A 20,695-nucleotide genomic window follows, 5' to 3' on the forward strand; every position below is an offset into this window, starting at 1 on the left:
GATGTACTTACATATGCTGTAAAGCTTGTTTGGTGAGGTGACTGGGTTTTACTTACATGAGCCAGACCGATGTGCATGTATGATTTGTTAAGATTTTCTGAAACGCTGAAAGTGACCTCTTTGCCAATCCTTCTGCCATCGCAGGAATCTATCTGCTTGGGAAGCCCTGGTATCCCAAGCTTCCTTCCCCTGCTCCGTTCCCTCCTAGTTCAGGATTCTTCTCCGGAATAACCCAGCCAGAAGGTCATCAGTAAACATCATCAGGGGGGCGCCTGGGTGGCTCAGTCATTTAAGCATTACACTCTTGATTTCAGCTCAGGTCATGATCTCATGCTTAATAAGATGGCGTCCTGTGGCGGGCTCTGCCCTGGCAGCACAGGACCTGCTTCGGATTCTCTCTCCCTCTCTCTGCCCTCCCAGTGGAAGGGGAAGGACTCTTCTATCCTGGCTGACCTCTGTCTTCACACTGGTCTTCCTGTCTGTGCTTTCTAGGGCAGGGCTGCTAAAGGCAGAACAGACTTCTCATTTTCTTTCTGTGGCTGCTCTGGCACTCAAATTGCCCCACTGGCCATTCAGAAGGGAATCCATTGAATGTTAAGGGCCTTAGGACTTTGTGGGAAACCCACAGTGCAGCCAGCTTGCCTAGAGGTGAATGTGTTATTGATGGCATAGCCCATTTGACTCTGGTGATGTAGGATACTGCCTCCTAACCCAAGTGACCCCTTTGTGTTAGGTGGGCCCATGGCAATGACCCCGGAGCAGCTGCTGTAGGAGACCTACAGACCCACTTCTCCCCACCCCTGTCCACATGTAGCAGGTCATCCTTTGAGGGACTCTTCCTGGCCATCAAGGACCAGATTTTCCCCTTTCCCTCTTGTGCTCTAGACAAACTGATGAGGTAAGTCATAGACTGTTACAAGTGATTATGCAACTTTGGCTATTAAAGATGTGACTCACCAAAGCACTCCAAGCCTGTGATAATTGTTGCACGAATTGACTTTTGTTTTTAAGTCAAACGCACTGGTAAACGTTTTTGTGAGGGGAGGCAGGTGATCTGACCTGGAGAGGCTGGTCTCAGTTGGAAGTCAAGGTGAGCAGGCAGGGGCTGCCCGAGAGGGGCTGCAGCTTGGAAGCTCCTGTAAGGCCCTCCGTCTCCAGGCAGCACCCTAGCCTGGGGGCAGGAGGAGGAGGGCAAGGCCAGGCCGTCCCCGCACAGGGGCCCCCGCCCCGTCCCTGGGGTCCACCCCTCACGGGCCAGGCCGGGCCGGTCCAGCAGGTTCAGCAGCCGCGTCCCTAAATCGCCCCTCCCCCGCCGCCCCGGATCCGTCTCCTGCTGTGGGGGCCTCGGGCTTGCGGCTTCCGTCCGTTTCCCGGGGGTCTGACGCTCGCGGGGGGGTGGGGGGGTGCCTGCCACCGGGACACACGCGTCTGTGATTGCCTCGGCCCGGCTCTCTGGACCGTACAGGGAAGCCAGCAGAGAAGACCTCTTGTCCACCCTGACGCCTCTGGCAGGATGAAGGGAGCCAGTGCGGGCAAGTGCATGCAGACCCCCGGGGCCTGCCCCCCAGCTGGCCGCCAGCACTGCACGCTCCCCCCCCCGCCCCCCCGTGGTGTGGGGACCAGCTGGCTGAAGCGGTGGGGGGAGCTGGGTGTGTGCACTCACCGCCCCATCCTAGGCCTCCTGGGACGGAGTTGCTCAATAAGTGTTTGTGAGTAAATGATGTAATGGGTGGATTAGGGGTCCGCAGGAGGGGATTTCCATGCAGGGCGATATAAACAGGTCATGTGTGGGGGAACATGTTTTAAGTAAGAACAAACATTTACCAATTTTGCCCTTGTTTACAACGGAGAATGTGGAGCCAGGAGGTCAGTTAGCCTTATCTGCTTAAGGGACCCCCAGTTTTATAAATAGATGGTCAGAGTTTAATCCAAACAGGATTCCTACCCCAGGCATGCTTGTGACATTGAGAAATAAATCTATGGGTTTGTCCTGGCTCAATGTCACCACGTTAAATGTAGGAGGAATAAAGAGACAGCACAGTTCTTAATACTTCCACTTACCCCTCAGGTAACCAAGAAAAGCCCCAGAGGAATCTACTTGTCCACTAAAACCAATTCCATTGAGCATTTACTATCAATGTGCCTCAGACACTATACCAAGCCCATCACACGTGGACTTCATCCTGCCCTGTGAGAAGGGAACCTTCCTCATTTCACAGGTGAGAAAATAGAAGCTTTGAGATGATGAGGAATAGCCCAGACTCACGCACAAGAAGAAGGTGGGGGGAAAGTAAATAAAAATTTAAAAAGGGATACCTGGGTGTCTAGGTCATTTGAGTGTCTGACTCTTGGTTTTAGCTCAGGTCATTATCTCACAATTCATGGGTTTGAGCCCTATATCAGGCTCTGTGCTGATGGTGTGGATTCTCTCTCTCAGAATAAATATAAACAAACAAACAAAAAAAAAGCAGGTGGAAGAAGTGGATTGTGCCTCTTAGCTCCAGGATAGAGGGCAATGGAGGCCTGTTTCTGTCAAACTGGATCACCTCTCTGAGACTCTGTTTTCTCCTCTGTAACATGCAGAGTCTGACAATGTTTCTGAAATTTTTTTTAAAAATATAATTTATCATCAAGTTTGAAGGTTTCTAACTAAAGCTCAACAACAGGAGAAGACAAGACCCCTGAGCGTCTAGGACTTGGCCCACAGTAGCATCCCCATGCAGAAATGTCTAGAATTGGAAAAAAAATATGGAATTTTTATTTCATAAGGTGTTTTTTTATTGTTTTATTCTGGTAAAATATACGTAAAAGTTACCATCTGAATCATTTTTAAGTGTACAGTTCAGTGGTATTTTTTTAATTAAAAAAATTTTTTTAAATGTTTGTTTTTGAGACAGAGAAAGACAGAGTAGAGTGCAAGCAGGGGAGGGGAAGAGAGAGAGGGAGACAGAATCTGAAACAGGCTCCAGGCTCTGAAGTGTCAGCACAGAACCCAATGCGGGGCTCGAACCCACGAACTGAGAGATCATGACCTGAGCCAAAGTCAGACACTTAGCCGACTGAGCCACCCAGGCGCCTCCAGTTCAGTGGTATTCAAGACATTCATAATGTGCAGCCATCACCACCATGGATCTCCAGGAGCAACCCCCTACCCCTCCCTCCTGGTAGCCGCTGACAACCGCCATTCTACTTTCTGTCTCTATGAACTAGATTGCTCTAGGGACCTCAAATTAGTGGACCCGTTCTGTATTTATCTTTCTGGGTCTTGCTTATTTCTCTTGGCACAATGTTCTCAGGGTTCATCCATGTTGTTGTAGGTTTGTTTTAATATAAAAATAACCACGACCCCATCATAAACCATCACCAAATATATTTCACCCCTCCCCCCAACATAGCACACTCCCAACCTTAAAGTTGATGTTCCCCAGATCTGTGCGTTGTGCTTGTCAGTGTCTTTCTGTGTCCCCAGGACCACATCCCCTACTTTGAGAAGAACTTCCTCTCCCACTCTGGCCACCAGTGCAGCCCAGGCACAGATGGAGGGAGACACAGAATCTGAACCAGGCTCCTGGTTCTGAGCTGTCAGCACAGAGCCCACTGTGGGGCTCAAATTCATGATCTGTGAGATTATGACCTGAGCCGAAGTTGGAACCTTAACCCACTGAGCCATCCAGGCACCCTGTTTTGTCTTCCTTTTAAAAATGAAGAAATTGCCATGCAGGAAGTTTAACATGTCCCAGCCAGTGAGTATAAACGCCAGACTCCAACCCAGGCCCGTGGACTACATGGACTTCCTGCCTTCTCCACCCCCACTATCTCCTATGCTCCCACATTCAAGGCCTCCCCCACGATGGACTTCAGCAGGCCACTGGCCTGTCACCGTTATTAACATTGTGCTGACGTTGTGAACCTCATTTGTAGTTATGTTGTGTTTAATTTGTGCTGGTCTACAATCCCTTATTTGCAATTAAGAAATTCAAAAGGCTCTGAAAAGCAAAAGGTTTCTCCTAGGTTTGTGACTAAGACCTGGCCTGAACTGGCAGAGACTATTTAGAGTCTCAATTTAGCCTGTTTAAGGGAATATTTGTATGTTTTGCTGCAGAGGTACAAGTGCAGGTAGTTTTGTTGTTGGTTTTGGTTGGTTGGTTGGTTGGTTTTGATTAAAGAGAGCTTCCAGAAAGTACTAGAGGTAATATGTCATATGTCTAGAAGTCTAGTAACTTCTAGAATCTGAAAAACACTCAACCCTGAAACACATTTGGCCCCAAGAGTTTCTAATAAGGAGTTGGGGCCTAGATATATAGAATAGGATTGTAGTTATATAAAAGCTGTAAAAGTAAAAAGCTTAGACCTAGCTTTATGCCTAAGCATTTTTAAGTGGTATTATACTCTAAAATCAGGGTCAGGATAACAGGCCCACAAATTACTGACGTTAGAGAAGCCCTCCCCCTGCCAAAGTTAATAGAACTTCCCCCTTCATTTAACTTGAGCATTGGGAGGTGAGTTTCTGAATTGAGAGGTGCTGGTGCTCTGACTTCCTGGGTAATGTTTCTAGGCCTTTGGCACAAAGCACAGACACTTGTCAGCTTCCAGGCTGAGAATTATCCAAATACAGAGGCTGAAGCGGCAGAGGGGATGAGCAGGGCCCTGGGAGTGTGGTGGAGAGAGACCGAGAAGAAAGGATGTAAAGAGCTTTGGCAGCTGGCCTGTGGGGATCCCAGTCCCAAGCCCTACCTGGCAGCCCACAGGGGACAGCAACGGCAGAGTAGGGGTTGCTCAGCTAGATGTGCAGGGGTCTTCAGAGGAGAGAGGACCTGCCCTGTCTCTGTCACTGTTGATCGAGGCACTGAGGCCACTGCCACTCAGCCACGGGACACCAGATTTACTCTGGAGGCAGGGACACCCACCCCAGTTGAGGGCGGCCCTCCAGGCCTGCATGCTGTGGGCTGGTCCCATCCCCCACACTGACCTTTGTGGGGGCCTGAGCTCTGAAGCCCCTGCCCACTTAGGAAGCAGAGGGTGGGCAAAGTGGCCTCCTCACACCTTCTCCCTCAATGTCTCCAGGAGTTCACACAGTTAGCTTCCACAGGAGACTGTAGGCCAATCCTTAAGGTGTGTGTGTGCGCACACGTGTGCAGGGGTGAGTATGTATGTTCCCATGTGGAAGGAAAGGGATGAGATCTCTGAGGCCGGAGCTGCTTGGTGGAAGCCAATCGGGAAAGATTTTCTGGAAAGCTCTCTACTTCCCTCTGTGTTGCTACCCTAACACCAATGTCTTCAAATGGCCTCTGCTCCCTCCTGGTGCCCTGTCCCAGGATCTGGACTGAGGAAGGGGCAGATGAGGTGGGTCTTTGTCAGGCTTGATGTCACTGAAGGACATCCCGGGATTTGTGTTTTCTCTCTGGATGGCCCTCGTGTCTGCAGGAAGGGTCGGGAACTATATTTCTGTCTCAGCTTTGAGAATAAAACTCCCCTCCACAGGTCAGGTGGCTTAACTTATAATAGCACCTGTCAGACATACTGAGCTTTGGACTCTCACTCTCGTGGTCTTGCTCCGTGTTTCAAGGTCCTGACTTGGATATGGCAGCAAGAGGGGAAGGAAAACAGATTAGTGTGGGATCTGAAAACGCAAAGTCAAGTTGAGGGGCAGGCTGGCAAGGGACATTTATCGCTCCCCTCCCCACCCCGCAACTTCGAAGGACTCCATCGAGGTAAATGGATATACACATGGGAGGGGGAGGGAAGAGAAGGCAGAGAGAGAAATGGAGAAATCCTCAAGTGTGAAGTGTTCTTCTTCCTGTTGGATTCCTAGTGGGCTGTAGTACAGCTTCTGTGACCTCTAGAGTGGAAATATTTTAATATTCAGGTTTGTAAGACAGTATTATTCTGGATTGACACATAGCGCCAGCATGCAGTGCCCTCCTAGAATGTAACCTCTCCACGGGCAGGACAGTCTGCATGTTAGGACAGCTTGGGATCTCTTCCCAGCTCTGTGCTTAGTGACATCACCTTGGTAGCCTGAAAACAGCCGTGGAGTATTCACGCCACGAAAGTTGATAAAGGCTACCGGACAGTGCTTTTTCCTTCCTGAGAGCTGGGTGCTATGCGTTTGCTGCCCCCGGACAGGCCTTTCCGCAGCTTCTAGGAGGGGAGGCCTTCAAGTGTCCCCGGAATGAATTAACAACCATCAGCAAGAGAGGGAAGAAGAGAAGCAGTGTTCTCTCCAAGTCCAGTTCAACAGCGCCGTGTGCCAGGAGCTGCAGGGAGACGGCAGCCTCTGTTTGCTGGCGGTGGCCCAGCCTCTGAACCAGGTTCTCATCCGGGCAACCTGCCAACTCTTGCTTCTTAGGTCTTGGCGGTCAGCGTGCAGCTGTGCTCCTTCCTGTTGGGGCTGGCGTCTACAAGGACCGTCCAGGGGTTTCCTGGGGATGATCTGGGTCAGCGTAACCTGAAAGTGGTGTGGCAGCGTCCGGTGTCCCACAGGAGTGTTCTAACCAGAACAGCTCCTGGGCCATGATCCATGGCATTGGTGGGGACTCCAGCCCTTGTCTGTGCCTGATTCTCCAGACTTCCTGTCAGTTCCACGAGCTCTCCATGTCTTTTCTTAAGCCTCAACTTGCTCACCTGAGCCTCACACAGAGGGTGGTAGAGTAGGGAAGTACCTGGGCCGCAATAAAGCTCCTACTAAGTGCGTGCTCAGTAAAAGTTCCTTCTGCCCCGTGCTGCCTCTTCCTGTTTCCTGGATTCCTTACATCCGGATCATCTCAGACGATGTCCTTCTCTATGGAATGCAACCAAGAACCCTGTGTGTCAGGTCGGATTAGATGTGCAAGAGATCTGTGGGGGAAGTGCTGCAAAGATAAGCAGGTGGGAGCAGGAACAGGAATAGACTTCAGAACGTGACGTAGACCTGGCAGGTGGCAACTGGAAGCTGTCCTTGGCCGTTTTCCTACACCGTGCTCTCTCGACGGACACCTTCAGGGCTGCCACAAACCTCTGGTACCGGCGACCATGAGGGGAAAAACATCCCCGACCTTGCAAAGTTCACAATTTAGAGGGAGAAAGTGATACATTTGTATCACTGCAGCAGTTCCAAAGTGCAATCCAGGCCCAGTGGGAGCACAGAGGCAGGCATTGAGGGAAGGCTTCCTGGAAGTGGCACACATCCTGGGAGCCTGGAACAAGTTTCCGTTCTAACCCAGCCTTACAAAAAGATCTGGCCATTTATTTCTAGGCTGTGTCCCTGGATCTGCAATCTGCCGAGATGATCCAGATGTAAGGAACCAGGAAACAGGCGGAGGCAGCACGGGGCGGAGGGAGCACCGGATAGAAAGAACTTTTACTGACCACGCACAGGTACTTCCCTACTCTACCACCCTCTGTGTGAGGCTCAGGTGAGCAAGTCGAGGCTTAAGGAGGAGACATGATTTAGTCCTCAGTTCATACACGAAGCAGCACAGGTTCCCAGTCTAGGTCTGTCTGCCTGCAAGGGCTGTACCCCTTCTGCACCCTGGGCTTCTCAGACCTGCAGGTGGGCGGGCCAGGGCAGAGGGGAATTTACAACGAGAGGGAAGGTCTCACACGTTTCCCCAGAATCTTCTTTCTAAATCTCCATTGTGTGTGTATGTGTGTGTGTGTGTGTGTGTGTGTGTGTACACCAATTGTGCACACAATTTTTGGTGAACGGTTACGTGCTGGGCACCGAGCTCACACATCCGTCTGGGGTAGAGAGGCTGAGGCTTGGAGGGGACTACCCTCCCCACCCGTTAACTGCTGGAGCCTGGCTCTTTCCCGCTGGGTGTGGGCTCTGCCTCCCTACTTTCTGTATGGGCTTCGCAGCGGGGGTGGGGACTAAGAAATCATGGGCCTGGGTGCCTGAGAAGGGATCATTGAGGAAAAACAGGAGCCGACCAGGAGGTGCCTCAGGGGCCCCGCCCCCATAGCAGGAGAAGCCGCTTCCTCCTACTTAAGGGACCTTTGACCAAGCCCAGAAAATTCCTGGCTGATGGGGGCAGGGAGTGGGGCTTCTTGAATAGAAGAAACTATTTTCCTTTTCTAGGCAGGCTTTGGGTAATTCCACTCCCTTTTCTGTGCCAAGCTTTATCTTTGCCTAAGAATTCACACGAGTCCCCAGGGGCCCCTGCTACACAGCTGCTGCTGCTGCTTCTTTCTTCATTGATGGGTAAGAAATGGGACAGATGTAAATTGCTTATGTTTTAATAAGCATTTTGCCTGAGCATCAGTGAAAACCTAGATGATCTACAGGAGCTGGGGGCTCTGAACAGGGGGCGAGCTTCCCACTGGTGTTTCTCTGCCCCAAAGGAGGCCAGGGGAGAAATGACCAGTGCCCAGGTATAAGAGGATGAGGAGAGGGGACACGCCTTGTGACCTCCCCACCTCCCATGTGGCCCAGAGCCAATGCTATTTTCCTGGGGGTAGGTGATTTTCAGTTTCAAAAAAGGGATGGCAGGCAAGAAGTGCCTTTGTTGAGAAAAAGGACCTGAGGAAAGGAAAGGAAGTGTATCACATTTGAGTCCCTAGTTTCATACTAACTAGTCCCTTGAGCACAGGTGATGGGCAGGCATGCTTTATCCTTAGCCACTGATTTGGGGAGACCCAGGTTCCCATGGGCTGATGCACCACAAACTACAGTAGACAGGGACAGAGACTGAGGGAGCGGGCTGAGCACCAATTCTGCCTGCTAGGGTGCGGGGAAGGCTTCTAGAAGAGGTGACATTTGGTCAGGGCCTTGATGAGTAGGAACTTGCAAGGTAGAGTGGATTTCCAGAGTGCATTCTACGCAGTGTGAAAAGTGGCTAGGAGAGTAGGAAACAGCAGCATGTGTGAGGAGAAGCTTAGCTGTGGCTGAAGTACAGGCATACTTTGGACATACTGCAGGGGCAGCTCCAAACCACTGCAATAAAGCAAATATCCCAAGAGTGAGTCAAATAGATTTCTTGGTTTCCCAGGGTATATAAAACTTAGGTTTTCACTATACTGTAGTCTATGAAGTGTGCAATAGCATGTCTAAAAAACGAATTTAAAAGATTTTTTAATGTTTTTAAATTTATTTTTGAGAGAGAGAGAGCATGAGCAAGGGAAGGGCAGAGAGAGACTAAGACACAGAATCTGAAGCAGGCTTCAGGCTCTGAGCTGTCAGCACAGAGCTCGACAAGGGGCCAAACTCATGAGCTGTGAGATCATGATATGAGCTGAAGTCGGATGCTTAACCGAATGACCCATCCAGGTGCTCCTAAAAAACTAATGTTTTTAAAGTGAACTGTATGTCCAACATGGGGCTCGAACTAACAACCCCTGAGATCGAGTCTCATGCTCAGTGGGTTAAGCATCTGACTTTTGGGTTCAGCTCAGGTCGTGATCTCACAGTTTGAGTTTAAGCCCCACCCCACTTGGGGCTTTGCACTGACAGCACAGAGCCTGCTTGGGATTCTCTCTCCTCCTCCTCCTCCTCCTCCTCCTCCTCTCTCTGCCCCACCCCCCACTCCTCAAAATACATACAAACATAAATAATACTTTTTTTTAAAGAAGCCGCATACTCTACCAACTGAGCCAGCCAGGTGCCCCTCAAAAAACAATTTTTCTAATTAAAAAGACTTTATTGATGAAAAATGCTAACCATCATCTGAGCTTTCAGGGCATCATAACCACTGATCACTGATCACCATAGCATATTGTAATGAAAAATTTTGAAATATTGCAAGAATTACCAACACATGACATAAAGTGAGCAAATACTGTTGGAAAAATGGGGCCAACAGACTTGTGCTAGGCAGGGTTGCCACAAACCTTCACTTTGTAAAAAATGCAATAAAGTGCAATAAAGCAAATTGCAAAAAACAAAAACAAACAAAAAACAAAAAACAACCAAAAAACCCCACCCAACAACAAAAAACCCTCAACCCTCCCAAACCAACAACCCAACCGAGGCACAATAAAGCGAGGTCTGCTTGTACAGAATTCAAGGGTGGAAGACAAGCAGACAGCTGGACACAGAAGTGTGCTGTATGTAAGGTGGGCGTGGAGGGGGATGACAGAGAGATGGACGGCTTAGAGGAAGTGGGACTGGGGTGGTGACTGGTGCCCGCCCAAGAGAATAATCACAATGGAGGGCAAGCCAAGCTCTGGCCCAGACCCAAGGGGATGCAGCACCGGTCACAGCGCGGGAGGGCGGGGGCGGGGGGGGGGGTCTCTCCACTGGGATTGGGGATGGGTGTATGCAGGGCTGGCTGGGGGAAGATGGGGCGGGGAGAAGCCAGCCAGCCTCCGCAGGCGTTCCGCGCCGCCAGGCCAACCTCTCATTCCCAGGGCGGGCACCGACGGAGCGGCGCTGCGGGCCCCGCGCGCCCGGAGACCCAGGTATGAAAACGGACGGTTGGTGACCCGGGGACAGGGGCGGCTCGCTCCGGGGCTGCTGCAGGAACGTGCCCCGCCTGGCCCGCAGGAAGAGCGGTACTGGAGGAAGTGGGGGGTCCAGGAGGAGACCCCGCCTCCGACTCTGTCCGCGGGCGGGGCTGGGAGGTCACCGGCGGGCAGGAGACGGCCGGGAGCCACAGGTGGCTACTGCTCAGCGGACGGACGCGGCCGGAGCCCCGCGCAGACGCCGCCCGCCCCCTCAGACCTTGCCTCGGTGGGACGCCTTTCCCGCACCCGGAGACCGAGCATGCCCCTCCCGGAGGTGCCGCCAGGGCGAACACGTGCCCGGTGGCCCTGGCGCCTCGCGTGGGAAGGTCACCTTTCCACTCTGGGGGGCTGCGCCCGCGCGTTCCCAGGCGGGTGGGGGGCGCGGGCACGTCCCCGGGCTGGGACTGCGGGCCGCGGGCGCCTCCTGGTGACCGACGCGGGGAAGATTCTTGCGTGGGCGGCCGACGGGGAAGGGTCTCGCGCCGGAAGGGCCGGGGCGGGGCGGGGCGGGGGGAGGGGGCTCTCCGCATCCGCTGGGGACTCGTGCGCATATGCGGCGCCTGGCGCGCAAGGACCCCAGGCACGGGTCGCGGGGCCAGTCCCCGCGATGAGGCGCAGACCCGCTCGGCCTCCGCTTCCTTCGGCCCTGGTCCAGCACCGCTGAGTTCCTCAGGCAAACAGCGCGAAAGGAGCCCCCACTGTCCGCTGGGTGTGCAGGGGGCCCTGCCCTCAGGCAGCTGGGGGAGCCCCGCGGTGTAGTCCGGTGCCCAGCACCCAGGGCTGGTCTTTGTGTTTTTCTCTCAAGTGAATTGAAATAGCCTTCCAGGCTTTCTGGACCCTGGGATTGCATATGTGCGTCTTGATCTAGTGTAATTGTAGCAGTGGTAGTAGAACCTGGTAGCAATTATAAGTCAAGTCTTCTGTCTTTCCTTCAGTCTCTGTCTTGGCTCTGCTCACCTCCACCTCTTAAGGCAGTTGGCTTTAGAGACGCATCCCGCCCTGACACTAATCTTGTCATTAGCCCTAGAACAGGACTCACAGAGCAACTGGTGCCACCCCTCCCGCATGCTGCTGCTACAGGAGCTGTGGGGCGCTGGGGTGTGGGGAGAGGAGGCAGTACCCCCTACCCACCCTCCTGCTGCGAGCCCCAGGAACCTCTTGATTTGACTATGAAAATAATGACTAAATAAATCAGTGTTTGTGCTAAATTAATGAAGCATGTACGTCGGTGAACGTGCCAGGTTAAATTTTGCTGAACTTGGCTTGTGTGTGCTCTGTTTTGTCCTTGTGAAATGAAGTCATTTTATGCTAAAAAAAAAAAAAATAGAACGTTGGTAGAATTACAGATTTGTAAATTTAAACTTACAAGTCAGTACTCGCATAATGTTTTGTACTGAAGGAGCAAATTGCTTATGTCATTCTCCCATACAGTGACATGCACACACATGCACACATATGGTGCACAGACAGAACACACACACCGCACTGCACACACCCTGTTTGCACGCACATGCTACACACCCTGTGTTGGACATGTGCACACACTGCACTCATTGTGCACACTCAGACGCCACACCGCATAGTCAGACACACACACACACACACACACACACACACGTTGTGGGGCCTACTTGTGCAGAGAAATGCTGGCTTGGGTTTACAGTAGGATTACAATTGACATTTTTAAAGCATATGAGTTTTAAAAGCATCTTTGGAGAGTTTTTTAATGCAACTTTTAAAGATGTTTATTTTTGAGAGCCAGAGACAGAGAGAGCATGAGCGGGGGAGGAGAAGAGAAAGGGAGACAGAGGATCAGAAGCAGGCTCTGAGCTCAGAGCCTGATTCTTTGGGGCTTGAACTCACAAACCTGGAGATCGTGACCTGAGCCCAAGTCGGGCACTTAACTGACTGAGCCACCAAGGTGCCCCTCAGAGAATTTCTTTTTAAAAAGTTGTATTTATTTTTTTTTAAGATTTTATTTTTAAGTAATCTCTACACCTAATGGTGGGGCTCAAACTCTGAACCCTGAGAGCGAGAGTCACATGCTCTACTGACTGAGCCATCCAGGCGCCCCTATATTAACAAGTTTTAGAAACAATTGGCGTAACGGGTTTTTAAAAAGCAATCTCTTGGGGCGCCTGGGTGGCCCAGTCGGTGTAGCATGCAGCTCATATGCTGAGAGCGCGGGGCCTGCTTGGGATTCTTGCTCTCCTCTCTCTGCCCCTCCCCGACTCATTCTCACTCTCTCTCTCAAAAAACAAAACAAAAATTTAAAAAGCAGTCTCTGGCTAAATTAAAAACAGTGAGGTGATTGTGTTGATTCAGAAGCGATCATTTAACAAGAAGTATTTTTAAATATTTATTGTGGGAGAGAGGAAGAGCCAGAGAGAGGGGGAGAGAGCGAGTCCCAAGCAGGCTCTGTGCTGTCACCGCAGAGCCCTCCCTGGGGCTCCATCTCACGAACATGATTATCTTGACATGAGCGGAAGCCAAGATTCGAACAGCCCTCAAGGCACTGAGCCACCCAGGCACCCCTCAAACAAGTATTGTTAATTGCCCTCTCTTTTCTTCTTTGAATCCTGAAAGAAGGTGCTCTTGAACTTTTAGAAGCGAGTTGTAGGCTTCCCGCCCCACGTGAGTGCCTGTGCCCCATGGCCTTCCCTCTGGTCCCCCTGCGGCTCTGAGGTCACCTGTGGGCAACGGGGAGGAAGGGATGCGCCCTGGCCCGCCCATGAAGGGTCCTGACCCCTGCCTCTCCCACAGGCTGAGATGCGGCTGCTCCTTCTGGTGCCCCTGCTTCTGGCCCCGGCACCTGGGTCCTCGGTGAGTGCGTCCCTACCTGGCCAGGCTCCCAGTTTGGGAGCAGGGATGGGGGTGGGGAATGCCCCAGGGTTTAGGACCCGGGAGCAGCCTCCCCCCTGCAGCTTGGGGCTCCCTGTCCCTGCAGGGAGGGCCAACAACAACGACAACGAAATTCTTTCAAAAACTGATGGGACTTTGAAAGAGTCTGGTCAAGGTACCTAGAACTGGCCGCTGGGGCTGCAGGGGGCAGTTTGCAGGCAACTTGCCACCGCCCTCCCCCTTCAGAAGCTGCTGGGGACACCCTAATGCTTGCACCCGAGGCCTCTCCTAGGTAGCCTTCCAAGGTGGGAGGAAGGGGAGGGGGCAGTGCTGGCTGGAGCCAAGGTGCAGGCTAGATGGCGCGTCCCCTCTGCAGTCTGCCCGTCGGCCTGACTGTGCCTAGAGGTTCGCGGGTGCCAGTCATTCCTCCTCACTGGGGGCAGCACCCAGGGCAGGATGGCCCACAGACCTTTCTGAGATGACAAAAATGTTCTGAATCTGTGCTGTCCAGCAAGATAGACACTTGGTTCTGTGGCTACCGAGCACATGAAATGTGGCTAGTGCAGCAGAAGAACTAAGTTTTTTCTTTGGTTTGATTTTAATGAACTTAAATGGCCACACGGGGTTCATGGATACTGCGTTAGTGCAAATTTAGAGGGCACAGGAGCCAGCTGGTGATGGGAGTAGCTGTTTTGGTATCAGGGTCTAAAGAACAAAGATCCCTGGAGAACAAGCCTGGGGGCTTGAGGTTATAGGATAAATCTTCTAGGTGGCAGGACCCACCACCTCCAGGGAGGGGAGGGGCCACAGAGCGGGGCTTGGCACTGGCGCTGCTCCTGCCAGGCTTCTGCTGGCATTGACAGGGTGGAGGGCACAGAAGCAGCCAGGTCCCATGCTGTCCCCGGAGAGCTCTTCACTGGGGTGGGGGGGAGGTGAGACGGGCAGTCCTTGGGGAGGAGGGGAAATGCTGCCTCTGTAGAGTGTGAATTGAGGATGGAGGGGGCAGGGCCAGGCAGGGGTGGATGGCCATGGTGGCCAGCGGGCACTTCTCCAAAGCCCCATTCACATGGCACTGGCCACAGAGAGATGGGTGGGCTAGAGGCCAGCTACCCACAGTCACCTCGGCCACCCCATGGTCCTTGCTCCCTAAACATCACACCGTGAGATCCTTGGCATGGGCTTTCCCTCGTGCCTGGCTGCATGAAGCCACCTCTCAGGTTTAGGGACTACGGTGCCCATGTCAAGACTCCAGGACGGAACCCAGAGCCACCCCCTAACAATTGTGTGACCGTAAGCAAATCATCAGGCCTTAGATCCCCTTTAACTGGGGGGTTATAATGACCACCCTTGGGTTATTGTGCAGGTGAACTGAGTCAAGGTGTACAAAACGACCTGGGTCCTACTAGATGCCTTCTGCCTTAGGAACACCTGAGTAACCTTTTCCTGCCTCCTACCCACACCGTGTGAGCTCAGGTGGGGCCTAGAACTCTCCTCTGCCCCTCCACTGCACGCCCCCAGCTCAGCTGCCTCCTGTTTCTGGCCCCACTGAGGGCACAGCCACCATGGGGTCCCCAGGTGCTTCTTGGCCCTTCTCAGTGCTGACAGGGGTTAGGGAGGAGTAAAGCGGATATGCACCCTGGCCACCACGCCCCGTCGCCATCGCCGCCTGTCAACCCCAGGCTGGTCAGGGGTGGTTTCCTCTGCCTCCATTTCCACCCACTCACACCTTCTCTCACACCCGCCCCTGCACAGCACAGCCCTGGAAAGAGCGCAGCAGGAAAGGGGGTGCCCACATTGCCCTGGGAGAGGAGAGTCAGAGGCGGAAAGGCTGGGTACTGAGAGCAGGAGCAGGTGAAGACAGGCCAGTGGGAGGGTGGGCTGGACCCGCTTATCCTGGCTCCACACCATCAGCTCGTGGCTTGAGTAATTATAGAGAAACAAAACGTGCCTGTGCTGCCCGTGGCTGAAGCCAAATGTGCTTTCTTTCCTCGGGGAGACGGCGGGGAGGGGTAGATAGCCCGGCTCTAAGATCTGGCAGGCTTGGTCCCTCCCTCCCGCCTGCCCGGCAAGTGGATGTCTGCTTCGTGGGTGCTGGTTCCAAGGGGCCAGGGCGTGTGTGTAAGGCTCCTGACCCCTTATGGGGAAAGCTGGCGGATTCTGTAAATGAATGTTTGGGGGGCCCGGAGTCCTTGAAGGGCTTGGCTCCCAAGGTGAGAAATGGGAATGTGTTTAGGCAGGGGCCCTCCGGGGAGCCCCAGTGCCCTTGTGGGGGGCCTCTGAGTGACTCACACTCCTCAGCGTGTCTTTTCCTCCAGGCTCCCAAGGTGAGGCGGCAGAGTGACCCCTGGGGTCCCTGGGGCAGCTGGAGCCCCTGCAGCAGGACCTGCGGAGGGGGCATCAGCTTCCGGGAGCGCCCCTGCTACTCCCAGAGGTAGGGAGGCTGGCCGGGGCCAGGCTGGTCAGGGAGTCCGCTGGTACTGAGCAATAGGCTTGTTCTGGGACAGCATTGGTGGAATATTTGGAATGAAGTCATTCCCCACGTACTTTCACTCTGAGTCCCACAATCAGCCTTATTTCAGGGGAACTAGACACACCTGCCTCACACGCCTGAGTCGTTCCCAGAGCTTCACGCAGCAGGTGCAGTAAATTGGTGAATTAGTGAACGATCGTCAACAATTGCTAACCTGTGCGTTTTCTCCACCTGCAGCCTATTTAAGTATACGTGTCTCCCACTGTAATAAGTGAGGGATCAAGCACTCATGTGCCCTGCACCCTGATAGGTGCTGTGGCGGGTGGGGCACAGAACAAGGGGGTGACCCTTTTCCTGTCGGTGGGTTACTTTCCTATTCCTGAGAACCTTGTGTGAAGACGAAGAGACATGAGTTATTATATGAGCTATTATTTTAAGCACCTTATAAACCTATACTCCTTAAATTGCAGAATAGCCTTTCCAGATGTGCGTTTTACATCTTATTTTATCTCCAAAGGCAGAATTTGATTCTTTGGAAATTTGCTTTAAGAGGCAGAGTAGCCCCGACTTAGAGACAGTTCAGAATAGACTGCTGAGTCCAGCTTCTTCCAAGTATAAGCTCGGAGCTCATCACTACCTGGGGAACCGTGCGTGTGCGCGCGGACGTCCCTCCTCCGCCTGCGGGGGAGCCCCGGGAGGAGGAGAGGGTGTTGGTTGGCGGGGTCCGGCCTTCCCGGTGCTCTCCTCCTCAGGAGAGATGGAGGCTCCAGCTGCGTGGGTCCTGTCCGGAGCCACCGCTCTTGCCGCACTGAGGTAAAGGCCCCAGGAGTGGGGGCACCAGCTTCTGGGACCCCCTACCCGGCTGACTTCCCAGTCCTGGGGGCGACCTCCCGCTGGTGCGCATCCTGGGGGGACCCCCTACCCGGCTGACTTCCCAGTCCTGGGGGCGACCTCCCGCTGGTGCGCATCCTGGGCTGTGGGAGCCTCTTGTTCACCCCACACCCCAAATGACGGCCTCCCCTAGAGCAGCCCAAAGCCCCAGCAAGGAGGCGCTCAGGAGCCGCCCCGAGCCGCTAGGGGGCGTGGCGAGGGGGCGGATGGGGGGGGAGAAGCGCCCACCGGCCCCCTCCCTTCCTCCCTGGCCCCCCCGCAGAGCTGCCCCGCCGGGGCCAGGGACTTCCGGGCGGAGCAGTGCTCCCAGTTCGATGGCCAGGACTTCCAGGGAAAGCGTTACAAGTGGCTGCCCTACTACGGGGGTAAGTGGGCGTCCCCCGCGCCCCTGCTGCTGCACCCTGCCCTGCTCTGTGCTGCGCCCCACCTGTTTGGGAACCCTTCTGGACACTTGATTTTCTGTTACACGATTTTACTACCGTACTGTAGATGCTCTGTCAAGTACATTTAAAAAAAAACAAAAAACACCCCACGGGGTCACCGTTCTCCCAGCACGTGCCCACCGCAACGCAACAGCAGGCGGCCCTCCATCTCTGCTTTTTCAAGCGAAGCCACTAGGCCACGTCCTTGCTATTTTGGGCCTGGCTTTGTTTGGCCTGCTCCGGAAGTATTCCTCGCGGTGCGCAGAAGCCTCGGGGCGTTGGGGAAACTGCGCTGGGGCCGCAAGGGCCTTGGTGTGGCACGAATCCATTTACCCAGGATCTCTGGCGCCCAAGGGCTCGCTCGGAATAGCTTTGAGGAGAGTGATTAATTTTTAGAGAAATACAGTTTCAGAAAAAAACACACGTACAGGGGCCAGGCCTGAGTGCTCAGTCGGTTAAGCTTCTGACTTCAGCTCCGGTCATGATCTCGCGGTTTATAAGTTCGAGCTCCGCCTGGAGCTCTGTGCTGACAGAGCAGAGAGGGGGATTCTGCGTCTCCCCCTCTCTCTGCCCCTCCCATGCTCATGCTTTGTCTCTCTCAATAATAAATAAACATTAAAAATTAAAAAAAAAACACAGGTACGTAATAGAAACATTGTAAAGGAGTCATAAGATTCCTTAGGCTAATCCTGCTGAGTGTTAGTGTTCACTGCTCATTGCTAATGACTCCTGAAAAGTATGACACTCTGGATTCCGAATCCATGAACATTTATATCCTGTGTGTGCCAAGGGATGGGGAAGAGGGTCTTGGCTAGAGGAGTGGCCCCAGGGGAGCCTGTTGGCATTATTTGCTCTGCCTGAGTAATTTAAATATATCCATATCATAGAAAAGTAGAGGGGCACCTGGGTGGCTCAGTGTATTAAGCGTCCAACTCTTCATTTCAGCTCAGGTTGTGATCTCGGGGTTTGTGGGTTGGAGCCCTGCAGTGGGGTCTGAGCTGACAGCATGGAGTCTGTTTAGGATTCTCTGTCTCCTTCTCTGTCTCTCTCAAATAAACGTTTAAAAAAAGATTTTTTTACATTTATTTATTTTTAGGAGACCAATACAGAGCACAAGTAGGGGAGGGGCAGAGAGAGAGGGAGACACAGAATCCCAAGCAGGCCCCAGGCTCTGAACCCCTCAAGTAAAAAAAGTTTAAAAAATTTCTTAAAAAGAAAAAAAAATTGGAACACAGAGGAAAGGTTAGAAAGGGTCATTCAAGGGATGCCTTCTTTGTTGTTTCACAGGCTTGGTCTAGCATTCCATTTTAGCATTTTTCACATTTTTTCTATATATACGTTTACACATTTATAGTTATTACATAGCACCATTTTGCATCGTGTGGTATAAGCATCCTCGTAATTACCACATAGTCTTCATAATTCTTTTTTTAATTTTTTTAAAGTTTTATTTACTTCTGAGAGAGAGATGGCATGAGCAGGGGAGGGTCAGAGAGAGAGGGAGACACAGAATTGGAAACAGTCTCCAGGCTCTGAGCGGGCTGTTGGCACAGAGCCCGACGTGGGGCTCGAACCCACGAACCTGTGAGATCATCACCTGAGCCGAAACTGACTGAGCCACCCTGGCGCCCCATTTGTAATTCTTTATAGAGTAGTCAACATGCATAGTATTCTATGAATAATTTACTTAGAATAGCTGATTGTTAACACATGGGCTTGTCTATAAGGATGGGGTAGACCTCTTCAAGCGGCTGCCTTTTCCTTACCTTGGGGTTTTTCTTCAGCTTGATCCCCAGGGATGCAACAGTTCTGTGGCCGTCCCTTCTCCCTGGGGGTGGGGTGGGATTCTGAGCTGCTGGGGGAGCCGCTTCGAGGGCTTTCTTTCTCTGCCACCATTTGTGTGCTTCTGGCCTCTGCCCATGCTTCCCTGTTTCCGGGGTAGTACTTGATGCTTGCTTGGGATCTCAGCTTTCCCCTTTGCCTGCTCAGCCCCGAACAAGTGTGAACTGAACTGCATTCCCAAGGGGGAGAACTTCTACTACAAGCACAGGGAGGCTGTCGTGGATGGGACACCTTGTGAGCCTGGCAAACGGGATGTGTGCGTGGAGGGCGGTTGCCGGGTGAGTTGAGCCCCTGCCCATCTCCCACCTGCTCCCCCTCCCCGCTGCTGCCCATCCTGGCCTTGGGCTTATTGCAGGATGTCCTCCTGCCCCACACTAGCAGGGCCAGTGGCTCTCATGAGCTTGATGTCTTCCCATGACCAGCTTCTAAGGTGTCTTTGCATCGTAGATGCCCTATGACCTTCTCACCTTTGCCCTTCAAGAACTCGAGTGCCATGATAAGAGCAACCCTCTGAGTGGCAAGTCACAGAAACGCAACTAAAATTGACAAAGGGGGGAAAATAACCATCGAGGGATGGGCTGGTTGACTGCAGGTGCCTGATGAGACTGCTGAGGTGTGTGCACGGCCACCAGCGGCTCCAAGCTCTAGCTGGAAAGGGTGCCCTCTTCCCAGGAGTTCCAGTGACCTGGGGCTGCCTCTGACTCATCTTGGCTCAGGGCTTCCCATGAACCACTCTCTTTGAGCAAGACGTAGAACCTACTGATTTGCCCACATTCACTGTTGGGGGCTCTGTCCAAACTGTGGGAAATGTGTTGTTGCCAGAGGAGGGGAGATGGGTGCTGGGCTGGCGGAAGAGGTAGGTGGTCAGCCACAGGCTGGTTCCAATCTTACTCAGCCTCGATGGCTGACGAGTACTTCCCATCCTTCCCTGATCGGACCAGCCACCAGCGTTTGGATCCTGGTTGATCTGTGACTCCCTCTGGTCTCTTTCATTTCCTCCTCATCTCTGCCCGTTAGGTCGTCGGCTGTGACCACAACCTAGACTCATCAAAGGAGGAGGACAAGTGTCTGCAGTGTGGGGGTGATGGCACCACCTGCTACCCCGTCACAGGCACCTTTGATGCCAATGACCTCAGCAGAGGTGGGGGTTTTCTGGGGGCCCACAGGCCATGGAGACGAGGGTGTGTTGCCTGTCCCTGCCTCACCTGTCCCTGCCTTGCCTGTCTCCTACCATCCGCATCACCCTCATGGCCCTGAGAAGGTCCAGTCTGGCACTCAGGTCAGATCTAAAAGGCCAGAGGCCCTGCCTCGGGGTGGAGGCCACAGCCTTTCCCTTGGGCCCGTGGTCTCAGGATAGTAAGGAGCTCTGCCCACTAAGCCAGTGTGATCCCATGGTGCCTCCAGCCAGAGGCCCCTCCTGGACCCTCCCCCACCGTCCCCGGCTGTCCCCTCCCACCCCCAGTCAGTTTGGGCGTCCAAGCCTGCCGATCCTTCTCACCTTTGTGGAGCTGCTGCTCCTTCTTCCCCAAGCAGCTCAGCCCTGCCTGTCCCTGACCTGTCCCTGACCTGTCCCTGACCCGTCCCTGACCCGTCCCTGACCCCATCCGTGCTGCTAGGGCGTGGCTGGCCCTGAGTTTCCTTGCCCCTGCAGGCTACAACCAGATCCTCATAATTCCCTCGGGGGCCACCAGCATCCGAGTGGAGGAGGCGGCTGCCAGCAGGAACTTCCTGGGTGAGTGCGGTCTGGGGTGAGTCTGGGCTGTGACCGGGTGGCCGGTCCTGCCCCAGCCGCTGACTGGGCGGCTCA

At 53.4% G+C, this 20,695-nt stretch overlaps 1 protein-coding gene across 3 annotated transcripts in view; it reads left to right on the forward strand.

The window, feature by feature from the left end:
* The first annotated feature begins 10,313 nt into the window (after nt 1–10,313).
* PAPLN (papilin, proteoglycan like sulfated glycoprotein) overlaps nt 10,314–20,695 on the forward strand; it is a 34,724-nt gene continuing 24,342 nt past the window's right edge. For all 3 annotated transcript variants that reach the window (XR_005525992.1, XM_039219951.1, XM_039219953.1), the window contains exons 1-8: nt 10,314–10,377; nt 13,186–13,245; nt 15,579–15,694; nt 16,486–16,546; nt 16,887–16,989; nt 19,036–19,166; nt 19,906–20,029; nt 20,540–20,620. Coding sequence is in view for 2 of the 3 variants with exons in the window: in XM_039219951.1 (XP_039075882.1) it covers nt 13,192–13,245; nt 15,579–15,694; nt 16,486–16,546; nt 16,887–16,989; nt 19,036–19,166; nt 19,906–20,029; nt 20,540–20,620 (670 nt within the window). In the remaining variant the exon portion in view is untranslated. The remainder of the gene's footprint in view (nt 10,378–13,185; nt 13,246–15,578; nt 15,695–16,485; nt 16,547–16,886; nt 16,990–19,035; nt 19,167–19,905; nt 20,030–20,539; nt 20,621–20,695) is intronic.

Source organism: Hyaena hyaena, unplaced genomic scaffold (assembly GCF_003009895.1).
Source record: "Hyaena hyaena isolate Hyena2069 unplaced genomic scaffold, ASM300989v1 scaffold_851, whole genome shotgun sequence".
Classification (NCBI taxonomy): Eukaryota; Metazoa; Chordata; class Mammalia; order Carnivora; family Hyaenidae; genus Hyaena; species Hyaena hyaena.